The sequence below is a fragment of the Piliocolobus tephrosceles genome, chromosome 1 (assembly GCF_002776525.5).
Source record: "Piliocolobus tephrosceles isolate RC106 chromosome 1, ASM277652v3, whole genome shotgun sequence".
Classification (NCBI taxonomy): Eukaryota; Metazoa; Chordata; class Mammalia; order Primates; family Cercopithecidae; genus Piliocolobus; species Piliocolobus tephrosceles.
The window spans coordinates 169904797-169917764 of NC_045434.1; the positions used below are offsets into that span (position 1 = coordinate 169904797).

The following is a 12968-nucleotide window of genomic DNA, read 5'->3' on the forward strand; positions in this document are numbered from 1 at the left end:
ATCCAAAGACGAATGTAACAGGGCCCTGCCCTCAAGAGGCTCACATATTTAGCAGAAAAATGTGTTTTCTTTGTTTTACGTGAGGTAATTCCCTCCAGCTGAATTATCAATGTCATTTGAGACAGGACCAGAATACTTCATGAGTATAGCACTGGGCAAGCCGTTAAGTAGAAAATAAATATTTGTTGATTGATGACTAGTCAGGAACTGGGGCCAGACACAACGTTTCATCATTCCCTGATAATGGCACAACCCTGTGCTCGGGAACCAGTTTCTCCTCATAAGCACTCAGGCCAGAAGCAGCGTGCTGGGCAGAATTAACACTCGCGGGGAAGGGTGATCAAGCTGAGTCTACACCCAAGTTCTAAGTGACTCCAAGTTAAAGGGTTGAGGGAACAGAGAGGTCTGGCAATTTGTAAACATCAAGGCAGGAACTGGCAGGGCCTACCACATGTTCCCCTCTTTACCCCACACTAAGAAGGAAACCAGCTCCTTGGTAAGCCATGCAGGTAAAGAAGCCACAGTTCAAATGGTTCTGAGAGAATCTGACGAAGCATCACATGTGGGTATAGTACTATTAAAGAGAGGGCCAGAACACTGTATCTGGTCAGGCCAGAAGGTTGGAGAATTAAGCTCTCTGGGGTGATGCAAAAAAACTCACATGTCAGAAATATAGACGTTGCCCAAGGCCAGCTTTAAAAGCTGCGGAAGACATCGTACCTGATCTGAGTCAAGTGTCACACGTAGTCCCAGTTTGGTCATTCCATCTTCCTTCAGAAGCTTCAGGTGAGGACAAAGAGCAAGGCAAAAAGCTTTGGCAACATGCTCAGTCAATCTACTATGATCTGCAGGATCACTGAGGCAATTGTGCTGGTCATCGTTTTCTAGGAAAAACACCTGTTCCCCAAACAAAAGAGACTTTTAAACTTGTACCTAGATTTTGGGAGAAGTAGATTAGCTCACTGTATATGAGTACCCTGATTCTCCAAGATCTGCAAGAAGACATGACAGGAACAGGACACCATAAAATCCCTGGGCCAGGAAAAGTTGGGCATTTATGTCTTCCACCTAAAAAAAACAATCCGTCTCTCCGTCTCTGTATTCACAAAATGGCAGCAGAAGCCTGCCTAACTCCCTGCAAGCCTCCACAGTTGCAATGGCACATTCTCAGAACTACAAAAGGCCTCCATTTTGCATTGTATGCCACTAAAAGGTAATCCCTATATGTGGACAATTTACCTAGAAAATGATCTTAAGTCTAAGAGAATGGCCCTTATAGATGATGTGACCCAGCTGCTTTATTTTACAATTGCTCTTAGAAGGGAACTGACTGGCTCAAGGGGACAGAAGACCTTAAGAGACAGAGGAAGAGCCGGGCTGAGCCTAGCATCTGAGCCTTTTATTGCAGAGCTTTTTCCACCACACAGCCCTGCCACTGCAGAGGCGGGAGCTGTGTCAGCATGCCCACACAGAGCCATGCACTGCACTGTGCACAGGCAGAAGCGGAACACACTTGGAACTGATGACCCAAGTCCTAGCACCATAGAGGAAGGGTCATGAGCAAGTCCCTTAGTCAGAGGACTAAAGGAAGTTAGAGGACTTTTTTTTTTTTTTTTTTTGAAACAAAGTCTCGCTCTGTCACCAAGCTGGAGTGCAGTGGCATGACCTCTGCCCACTGCAACCTCCGCCTCCTGGATTCAAGTGATTCTCCTGCTTCAGCCTCCCAAGTAGCTGGGATTACAGGCATGTGCTGCCATGCCCGGCTAATTTTTGTATTTTTAGTAGAGATGAGGTTTCACCATGTTGGCCAGGCTGGTCTCGAACTCCTGACCTCAGGTGATCTGTCTGCCTTGGCCTCCCAAAGAGCTGGAATTACAGGCATGAACCACTGTACCTGGCCCAAAGGACTTACTTTATTTTTTTTGAGATGGAGTCTCACTCTGTTGCCCACTACGCAGGCTGGAGTGCGGTGGCACGATCTCGGCTCATTGCAACCTCCACCTCCCAGGTTCCAGCAATCCTCCTGCCTCAGCCTCCCGAGTAACTGGGACTACAAGTGCACACCACCACACCCAGCTAATTTTCATATTTTTAGTGAAGATGGGGTTTCACCATGTTGGCCAGGTTGGTCTCAAACTCCTGACCTCAGGTGATCTCCCTGCCTCAGCCTCCTAAAGTGCTAGGATTACAGGTGTGAGCCACTGCACCTGGTCCAAAAGACTTCTTTTTTTTCTTTTTTTTTTTTTTTTGAGATAGAGTCTTGCTCTGTTGCCCAGGATAGAGTGCAATGGCGCGATCTCGGCTCACTGCAACCTCTGCCTCCCAGGTTCAAGCAATTCTCCTGCCTCAGCTTCCCGAGTAGCTAGGATTACAGGAGCCTGCCACCAAGCCAGACAATTTTTGTATTTTTAGTAGAGATGGGGTTTCAGCATGCTCGCTGGGCTGAGGACTTCTTAATTAATTTGCCTCGGCTCTGCACAGCGGCTTACACCTGTAATCCCAGCACTTTGGGAGGCCAAGACTGGCGGATCACGAGGTCAGGAGATCAAGACCATCCTGGCTAACACGGTGAAACCTCATCTCTACTAAAAATAAAAAAAAAAATTAGCCAGATGTGGTTGCAGGCACCTATGGTCCCAGCTGCTCGGGAGGCTGAAGCAGGAGAATGGCATGAACCTGGGAGGTGGAGCTTGCAGGGAGCCAAGATCGCGCCACTGCACTCCAGCCTGGGCGACAGAGTGAGACTCCGTCTCCAAAAAATAAAAATAAAAAAATTAATTTGTCTCTGTAAAGTGGAAAGCACCTGACTTCTCTGGTTATTGTGAAGATAAAACTGTATAAAGGCAAAATATAAGACCAGGCACAGTGGCTCACACCTGTAATCCCAGTACTTTGGGAGGCTGAGGCGGGTGGATCACAAGGTCAGGAGTTTGAGACTAGCCAGGCCAACATGGCGAAACCCTGTCTCTACTAAAAATACAAAAGTTAGCCAGGCGTGGTGGCACATGCCTGTAGTCCCAGCTACTCAGGAGGCTGAGGCAGGAGGATCACCTGAACCCGGGAGGCAGACGTTGCAGTGAGCCGAGATCACACCATTGCACTCCAGCCTGGGCAACAAGAGCGAGAGACTCCATCTCAAAAAAAAAAAAAAAGGCAAAAATATAAAAGATACAGAAATGCAAATACATGATGTTTCTATATAGCTACTCCTGGCTTACTGTTCCATAAGGAGCTTACACTGAGAGGACTACAAAGGAGGCAGCTCCGAAGCCCTGTACCTGGATGCATTGGAGAGTGGTGGCATGAAGTGACAGAGTGGGAGTCAGGAGACCTGAGCACTGGCCCCTGCTCTGCCATTAACCAACATTAGTCACAAAGTTACAGTCACATGACCTGTCTGAGCCTGTTTTCTCATTTGCATCTTAGGATGGGTAGCTTGCCTACCTCACTGCTACTGGGGAGCGAAAAGGAGGGAACAGAGGTCAAACTGCTTTGTAAGCCATAAAGTGTTTTACACGTTCCAGACTCTGCGCTGCTCAAAATGTGTCAAAGGGACAAATCATTACATAGCAAGCAACTAAAATCCCTTGGCTGCATATGAAATCATGGAGACTGTTATGCAGGATGAGTCCCTTAGGACAGCTGCTCAGAACTGGAGAACCAGGTCTCATCTCTGCTATCAGGAACCAGCCATGTGAACTTTGAGTAAGAGATTTAACAACCTGGGTCTGTTTCCTTTTGTGTGAAATGGAAAAGCTAGAAGTCACAGAATTTTTTTTTTTTTTAAATGTAAGAGTTTCAAAGCTGAAAAGAATCCTAGAGATCTTATAATTTAATCCTTTACAAATTAGCATACATGAGGTTCCAAAGTAATAAAGGAATCTAAGATCTACCTGTTTACTCACTGAGAACTTTTTAAATTTTTTTCAAATTTTATTTTTTCTCAGACCTCTTGGGGATGAAGAGAATAAACTTTCTGATCCATATGATATGTACATACAAAAAAGGGTCACTGCCCTGCTCCTCTCATTTGCAGGTGAGCCTCTAATACAGCTTTCAAGGAACAAATTAATACAGTGGGAAAGAGCTTAGGAGTTGGCCAGATCTGGATTTTAATCAGGATTTTATCATTATTTATTTGCCTTGTAATCTTGAGCAAGTTAGTCAGTCTCTGAGCTTTAGTTTTGTTTTTTTTGTTTGTTATTGGAGACGGAGTTTCACTCTTGTTGTCCAGGCGGAAGTGCAATGGCACGACCTCAGCTCACCACAACCACCGCCTCCCAGGTTCAAGCGATTCTCCCACCTCAGCCTCCTGAGTAGCTGGGATTACAGGCATGCACCACCACTCCTGGCTAATTTTTATTTTTAGTAGAGATGGGGTTTCTCCATGTTGGTCAGGCTGGTCTCAAACTCCAGACCTCAGGTGATCTGCTCACGTTGGCCTCCCAAAGTGCTGGATTACAGGCATGAGCCACCGCGCCCGGCCTAGTTTTTTTTTGTTTTTTTGGTTTTTTTTTTGAGAGAGAGTCTTGCTCTGTTGCCCAGGCTGGATGGAGTGCAGTGGCATGATCTCAGCTCACTGTAACCTCTGCCTCCCGGGTTCAAGCAATTCCCATGCCTCAGCCTCTCAAGCAGCTGGGACTACACGCATGCACCGCCACGCCTCAGCTAATTTTTGTATTTTTAGTGGGTAAGGGGTTTCACCATGTTACCCAGGCTGGTCTTGAATTCCTGACTTCAAGTGATCCACCTACCTCAGCCTCCCAAAATGCTGGGATTAGAGGTGTGAGCCACTGTGCCTGGCCTAGTTTTCTTATTAGTGAAATAAGTCTGTTTTTTAAAGACTGTCGTGTTATCTAAGATAGTTTATAAGTGCAGAATAACTGACCCAGCTTTCTGAAGAATACAGCAGAGATGGAATGTACCATTCAGAGATGTACTTTTCTTGAGTTCCAATGCAAAGAAATCTCTAAAAGTTAGTTCACAGGAAGGAGTATACATCAGACGGGTGCAGGCTGCACTGGCAGCATTTCTTTCTGGTAATTTCAGATAGATCAGGGGGAATTGGGTATAAATGAGAAAGATTTTTCTCAGAGATATTTTTTTCTTATCCTACAGAGTCAACCCAGAATGTGGCTCTCAGCCTAGCAAAAAGTTGTGCTCAAAGTGGGTCAAGTATGCCAAGTTTCATTTCCTTACCTCTGTCCATCTGATGACTTTTCCATTTGCTTTATATTCTGATCCATGGAATATCTTCACATTTGTTATAGTCTCCATGGACTTCCCATCTATAGGACTTACGACACTAAAATAGAGGCAAAGGAAAGATAGAAGCGGCTCTTGAAGTTAGAAAAGCCATTTTTCCTATCACATTTTGCTGCAGAAGTCTTCCTGCTAATTACACTGGGTACCCTGCTGAACACACCTGTGCAGCACATCATAGCAAGAAGAAGCCACTGTATAAAAATGTACATGAACTGAACTCTTGGGAAAGGATTTATGCACTGCAATAATTCAAAGAACACACATGTAAAAAGGAATCATTTTTCCAGGAGCTACTTCTCTTTAACGTAAAGAAATTGATTAATCAAACCTGCTCTTCTTCCAGTATTCCTTCTTTCAGTGAATGCATGGTCACCCACTCAAGAATCTTATTTTCACTCTGCTCCTGACTGTAATGATACTCGTCATGATATATTCTTCATGTTTGCATACCTGACTTACAAATGAACTTCTGAAGGGGAGGGAATATGATATATTCACCTGTATGTGCTTATATTCCCATTACTGATCCACTGCTTGGAACTTAGGAGTCTAATAAATATTTATTAAGAATCATTTGCTGGGGCCGGGCGCGGTGGCTCAAGCCTGTAATCCCAGCACTTTGGGAGGCCGAGACGGGCGGATCACAAGGTCAGGAGATCAAGACCATCCTGGCTAACACGGTGAAACCCCGTCTCTACTAAAAATACAAAAACTAGCCGGGCGAGGTGGCGGGCGCCTGTAGTCCCAGCTACTCCGGAGGCTGAGGCAGGAGAATGGCGTAAACCTGGGAGGCGGAGCTTGCAGTGAGCTGAGATCTGGCCACTGCACTCCAGTCCGGGCGACAGAGCGAGACTCCGCTTCAACAAAAAAAAAAAAAAAAAGAATCATTTGCTGGGCATGATGGCTCACACCTGTAATCCCAGCACTTTGGGAGGCTGAGGTGGGAGGACTGTGTGAGCTCAGGAGTTCGAGACCAGCATCAGCAACATGGCAAAACCCCACCTCTACTAAAAATACAAAAAATTAGCCGGCCAATAGTGATACACGCCTAAAATCCCAGCTACTGGGCAGGCTGAGGCATGAGAATCACTTGAACCTGGGAGGCGGAGGTTGCAGTGAGCCGAGCTCGCACCACTGTACTCCTGCCTGGGCTACAGAGTGAGACTCTGTCTCCAAGAAAAAAAAAAAGAAAAAGGAATTATTTGACCAAGTTGCTAATTATGACAGTGCTGGTATAAACAAGTATCTATGTATCTGTCATAACACATTCCCTTTAGTGCTAAATTATCACTCCTAGATTCCTAAACAGAAAGGCCACTTCTGACAGTCATTTCCTCCCTGAAATACAACAAGTATAAATACGTGGAGATACACATTCATTCTGATTAGGATTCAAAATAATTGGCACAAAGATTCTAAACTTTTCCTAACAATTTTCAAACCTGTTTATGTTCTTGAATCTCTACGTATTTTTTTTTTCTTGAGACAGAGTTTCGCTCTTGTTGCCCAGGCCGGAGTGCAATGGCATCATCTCAGCTCACCGAAACCTCTGCCTCCCAATTCAAGTGAGTCTCTTGCCTCAGCCTCCTGAGTAGCTGGGATTACAGGCATGTGCCACTATGCCCAGCTAATTTTGTATTTTTAGTAGAGATGAGGTTTCTCCATGTTGGTCAGGCTGGTCTTGAACTCCCAACCTCAAATGATCCACCTGCCTCGGCCTCCCAAAGTGCTGGGATTACAGGCATGAGCCACCACACCAGGCTAAATCTCTATGTATTAAAAGTCGAATCTAACTTAAATTTCAGTATCAGGCATTCACTTCATTTAGTCAAAATTACTTGAATTTAAGTTTAATTTCTAATTCATCAAATAGCAATGTTAGAAAAAAAAAAAAAGAGCACCCTTTGTTGTGTAGAATCCTTTGAGAAAGGATACAAAGTTCAGTTTGTAATGTATAAATGCAGTGTTTTCCAGCTTGTCCCTGAATGTCTAGGTATGAGAAAAAGAAAGGGGTGAGGGGAAAGAAAAGTGTCAAAGATGTCTCCAAGGTTTTGGCTTGAACCATTAGAATAGAGTTGTCGAACACTGAGAAAGAATATAGAATTTGAAGCCCAAGAAGGTGGTTTTAAGAGCTAGTCTTATCACTTCCTAGCTTTGTAGACCTGAAAAGTCACTTAGCCTTTTGGTACTTGTTTACTCATTTATAGAATGGAAATGTTAACACCTGTTATTATATCAAACAAAACAATGTTGGCAAAAATGTGTTGTAAATCTTAAAAGGCTCAGGTATTACTGTTATCTCAATAACTACAGAGGGACTCTTTTGTTTCATCAACCCCTCTACTTATATTCCTCTCAAAAATACATATAGAAACTCCTTCAGAAACTAACTTACAAAACCAGAGATTTAAAATTATATGTTAAGCATACAAAGCAGTCTTTCTTAGGCAGGGCTTTCAGTAAAGCTATAAAACACCAATGTAGACAGCAGACAAAACCCAGAGCCTAACCTATAACTAAAAGCCACAAGGGGGGACATGTACTGCATTTACCCCTTGCTAACGTTCTTGTCATCATCCACCCACTGGATGTGGATGTGCTCCTGGGGATCCTCCACATCCGCCTTCCCACAGGTGATGGTGAAGTCCTTCATCTCTCGCAGTGCCTGCCTCAAGGAATCCATGTTCTCTGCAGTAATCTGGACCATAACGCCATCTAGCAATCAATACAAAGCCAAAGGAGAGGCAAATGAAACACAGCACCTGGCATCTAGCAAATCCCTCTGAGTTAAATGTAAATCTTTGCTCTGCTTTCCAAAGCTGACTGATACAGAGGTTTGCTCTTTGAGCTGAACCTCTTACTGAAAGTGTTGTGAAAAGCAATGCCAAGATTAAAACACTTGCTAGTTGATTTCACTTCAAACACAACTAAGTTGATTTCACTTCAGACACAACTAAGAATTTCTCCTGAGACTACTTAAGGGGAAAACTTAAACACAGTCACCTTCTTCTGGACACACTGAACATTTTGTTCCTATTTTCACTCCTGCATTTATCATCCTCTCATCATATTTATTTGTTTGCATCTCCATCTCTCTCACCTTACTATGACTGCCTGGCATAGAGTGAATGCCCAATAAATGTTTCTAAATAAATCACTGAATAAATTATAGTAGTGGGCTTGGAGATAAATCCATTTATTGACTAGCAAATAAGGCAAACCTACCACCGAGTTTCATATGGGCTATCAGATAACCAACAGATGGTAACTTTTTCAGCTGCTACCTACCTGAGTTGAAGGCAAACACTGAAATTGAGAGTAAAAGTTGTCACATGCTGAGCAATTACTCTGCTTCATTGACACACAATGAAATAATTTCTAAAGAGTCTCAATAAAAATTTCATAAACAGGCAGCCAATTGCTCCACTGAAACACACAAATGAAATGCAAGACCCAAGAAATTACCAACCCAGACACATAAACACATAATTTTTAAACATGCTGCTTTGATTTGGTAAGGATCTGTGTCAGGTCAATTTATCTTCTTTTTTTTTTTTTTAAAAGAAACAACTGCCCAGGTTGGAGCACAGTGGCTATTCACAGGGACAATCATAGTGCACTGCAGCCTCAAGCTCCTGGCCTCACAGGGTCCTCCCACCTCAGCCTCCCAAGTAGCTGGTACTATAGGCATATGCCACCATGCCCGGTTCATTTTATCATTTAACAACATTTAAGGGGTATTTTTAAATCACCTTGTGAAGTCACAATTTCAACTACAGTCAACACTTGATCATATAGGCTTTAACTAGTTGCTTTAGACCAAATGACTTTTAACTCCTAGATTTTAAGAAAACAGTCCTTTCTTAGGCTGGGTACAGTGGCTCATGCCTGTAATCCCAGCACTTTGGGAGGCTGAGCCTGGTGGATCATTTGAGGTCAGGAGCTCAACACCAGCCTGACCAACATGGTGGAACCCCATCTCTACTAAAAATACAAAAAAATTAGCTGGGCGTGTTGGTGCACAACTGTTATTTCAGCTACTCAGGAGGCTGAGACAGGAGAATCACTTGAGGTAGAAGTTGCAATGAGCCAAGATTGTGCCACTGTACTCCAGCCTGGGCTACAAGTAAGACTCCATCTCAAAAAAAGGAAAAAAAAAAAAAAAAAAAAAAAACAACCCAAAAACCTCTTAGATTTTGTAACAATTTATTAACGGCATGTTTCTGTTTTGTAGTCAGAGTTGTAAATTTTAGTTGTAAAATAGTGCACTCTGTGTTTCACTCACTGTTTTATTAAATTTACCAAAAGAAGACCAAAGCCAGTATCTATAAATATATGTAAGATTATCTATGTATTTCAATCAACACACTGGAATCCAGCCCTAAGAAAGGCCTTTTTTTTTCCCGAGACAGAGTCTCGCTCTGTCGCCCAGGCTGGAGCGCAGTGTTGCGATCTCGGCTCACTGCAAGCTCTGCCTCCCAGGTTCACACCATTCTCCTGCCTCAGCCTCCCGAGTAGCTGGGACTACAGGTGCCGGCCACCACACCCATCTAATTTTTTGTATTTTTAGTAGAGATGGGGTTTCACCGTGTTAGCCAGGATGGTCTCAATCTCCTGACCTCGTGATCTGCCCACCTCAGCCTCCCAAAGTGCTGGGATTACAGGTGTGAGCCACCACACCTGGCCTTTTTTCTTTTCTTTTTTTTTTTTTTTTAAGATAGAGTCTCACTCTGTTGCCCAGGCTGGAGTGCAATGGCATGATCTCGGCTCACTGCAACCTTTGCTTCCCTGCTTCCCAGGTTCAAGCGATTCTCCTGCCTCAGCCTCGCAAGTAGCAGGGATTACAGGCATGTGCCACCACGCTGGGCTGTTTTTTTTTTGTATTTTTACTTGAGATGGTGTTTCACCATGTCGGCCAGGCTGGTCTCGAACTCCTGACCTCAAGTGATCTGCCCTCCTCGGCCTCCCAAAGTGCTGGGATTACAGGCATGAGCCATTGCACCCAGCCTAAGAAAGGACTGTTTTTACACAGAGCTTTGGAGTGAGCTACTGTAATAATGAAAACCTGTCATCATGTGAGGCAGACTACATTTTCCATAAATGGCCATATCTCCCATCTTATTTTTCTACAATGCTGTCTTCCCATTCTCCCATGTAGAAGTGAAGTGTAATTCCCCTCCCTTTTTCCAACACCAGAGTATGGTGGAAATGACACAATATAACTTTAAAGGATGGGTCACAAAAGGCAATGCAGCTTCCACCTTCTTGCTAGAACATTCATGTTTGGAGTCCTGAACCACCATGTAAGAAGTCCAACTATCCCAAGGCTACCAAGCCATGTTAAGGGGTCCCCACGGAAGTATGCCAGTCACCACTCCTAGTCTTTAAATCATCCCAGGCCAGGCCTCAGATGTATGTGTGAACAAACCTTCATATAATTCTAGCTCCCAGTCATCAGAGAACTTCAAGTCATCCCAACTAAGACTCCAAACATCATGAAGCAGGGTTAAACCATCCCTGCATTGCCCTGTCAAGATTCCTGATCTAGAGGATAAGCAAGCATGATACAATGGTTGTTTTAAGCCAGCTGTTATGAAATAAGAGTAACCAGATCAAAACACAATGAATAACCAACAAAGAAAATAAATGGTGTGCCAATTAGCCTTTAGTTTAATTAACTTTTGTCAACATGTCTGTCATGTCTAATTATAGCAAACTAGCAGACAGCACATCCCATTTTGCACTCCAAATGATGACAACAGCATTCTTGTGGACAGGAGAGACTGACTTTCATCTACACACTTACATATTAATATTTCCACCCAATGATACCTTTGAACTCAGACTACATGCCCTCAGGTACCTTATCCCAGAGCTCTGAAAGGCCATCTCCTAGTTTTAATGTCATTGTCACATGGTATTCCTGCCACTTACTCCTTTCTTTAGAGAACTAAGCACTCTCATGGCAGTTTTAATTTGCTGAAGAAATGCTACTGAATAAACAGGAGTCAGACATCTACAGCAGAAGTGTAAAGGATTCCCTTTATGTACATAAGTTCAATCCTTATTATAAGGACTGAACAAATTCATTCCTTACCTTCCACAATACTGGACTTGGCAAGGTATCCAGAAGAGGATTTCAGAGCGCCACTGAACACAAAGAAACTGGCACCAGTCACTAAAACAGCAATAGAAATAGTTTAGTAAGACAGACCCTAAGCTGGAGGGATTGAGAACAATAATGAAATATTCAGAAGTTGAGAATTCCAACCACCATCATACAGAAAATTAAAAAAGAAAATCAAATCTATATTTCACAATAAACATGTAACCAATAATTCTGATGCTTACAATAGTTCTGGGAACAAGGTTTTAAGATATACTCCTCCATTTTGTTTTGTTCTTCCTCTAATTAAGAATTCAAGTATCTTACAAGAAAAGGAGTCTTAATGGTTGAGGTCAGGGGTTGGCAAGCTATAGCCTGCTTGGCCTCCAGCCTGCTTCTGTAAACAAAATTTTATTGGAACACAGCCATATCCATTCATTTACTTACTTACTTACTTTCACCCATTGGTGCTGGTTCTGGCCTTTTGTAGCTATACAGAAGTTCAGCCTTATTTCCACATAATAAAACACCGTAAGAATTGAGATGGCTATTTTTTCATCCCCTTCTAATCTCTACCTTTCCAGGTTAAACATTCATACTTTATTCAAGAAGGCTTACTTTGACCTAGGCTCCAGCTTTCTCACAAGTATTGAATCATCCTCTTGAGACCCTCTAGTTTTATGACTATATTTTCATTAATGATATACAAAACTTATTTGAATATTCTAGATACAATATGACTAATAAGGAGCATTGTATCCTTAACACCTACCTTATTTTAGATACTGCATTTGAATATACCTGTGCTAAATACCTTTTATACCTTTACTGAATAACTGATTTAAAAAATATATTGGCTAGCTGTGGTGGCTCATGCCTGTAATCCCAGCACTGAAGCGGAGACAGATGGATTCACTTGAGGCCAAGAGTTCGAGACCAGCCTGGCCAACATGGTGAAACCCTGTCTCTACTTAAAATATAAAAATTAGCTGGGTGTGGTGATGCATGCCTGTAATCCCAGGATTACTCAGGAAGCCAAGGCAGAGAATCGCTTCAATCCAGGAGGCAGGGGTTGCAGTGAGCTGAGATCACACTACTGCACTCTAGCTGGGTGACAGAGCGAGACTCTGTCTCTGTCTCTCTCTCTCGTTGAATATAGATATAGATATATTTCATATCTATATATATAGATACATATTGAAGACAGTGACCTACTGTATTCCTACTAGACAAGTGTTTCACAAAACATACGAAGGAACACTGGCTTTGGAGAAACTCTGAGGAAAAAAAGACTTGTGGTTCAAATAAACTTGGGAATAGTTAGATGCTATCTTCCTCTTGAAAAATTAGATTACACACCACCTTGTTAATGGATCTATAAAGTCCCATAGTAAAGAAGCCTGTCTGGCCGGGCGCAGTGGCTCACGCCTGTAATCCCAGCACTTTGGGAGGCTGAGGCGGGCGGATCACGAGGTCAGGAGATCGAGACCATCCTGGCTAACACGGTGAAACCCCGTCTCTACTAAAAATACAAAAAATTAGCCAGGCGTGGTGGCAGGTGCCTGCAGTCCCAGCTACTCGGGAGGCTGAGGCAGGA

The 12968-nt window shown here is 43.2% G+C and overlaps 1 protein-coding gene across 3 annotated transcripts in view; it reads right to left on the minus strand.

Annotated features, from left to right (window-relative positions):
- The window catches only part of ZFYVE9 (zinc finger FYVE-type containing 9), a 202745-nt gene that overhangs the window by 1052 nt on the left and 188725 nt on the right, over window positions 1-12968 (minus strand). For all 3 annotated transcript variants that reach the window (XM_023188602.1, XM_023188610.2, XM_023188617.2), the window contains 4 exons: window positions 11363-11443; window positions 7818-7980; window positions 5200-5305; window positions 721-897 (listed from right to left, as the gene is read on the minus strand). In XM_023188602.1, the coding sequence (XP_023044370.1) occupies window positions 721-897; window positions 5200-5305; window positions 7818-7980; window positions 11363-11443 (527 nt within the window). The remainder of the gene's footprint in view (window positions 1-720; window positions 898-5199; window positions 5306-7817; window positions 7981-11362; window positions 11444-12968) is intronic.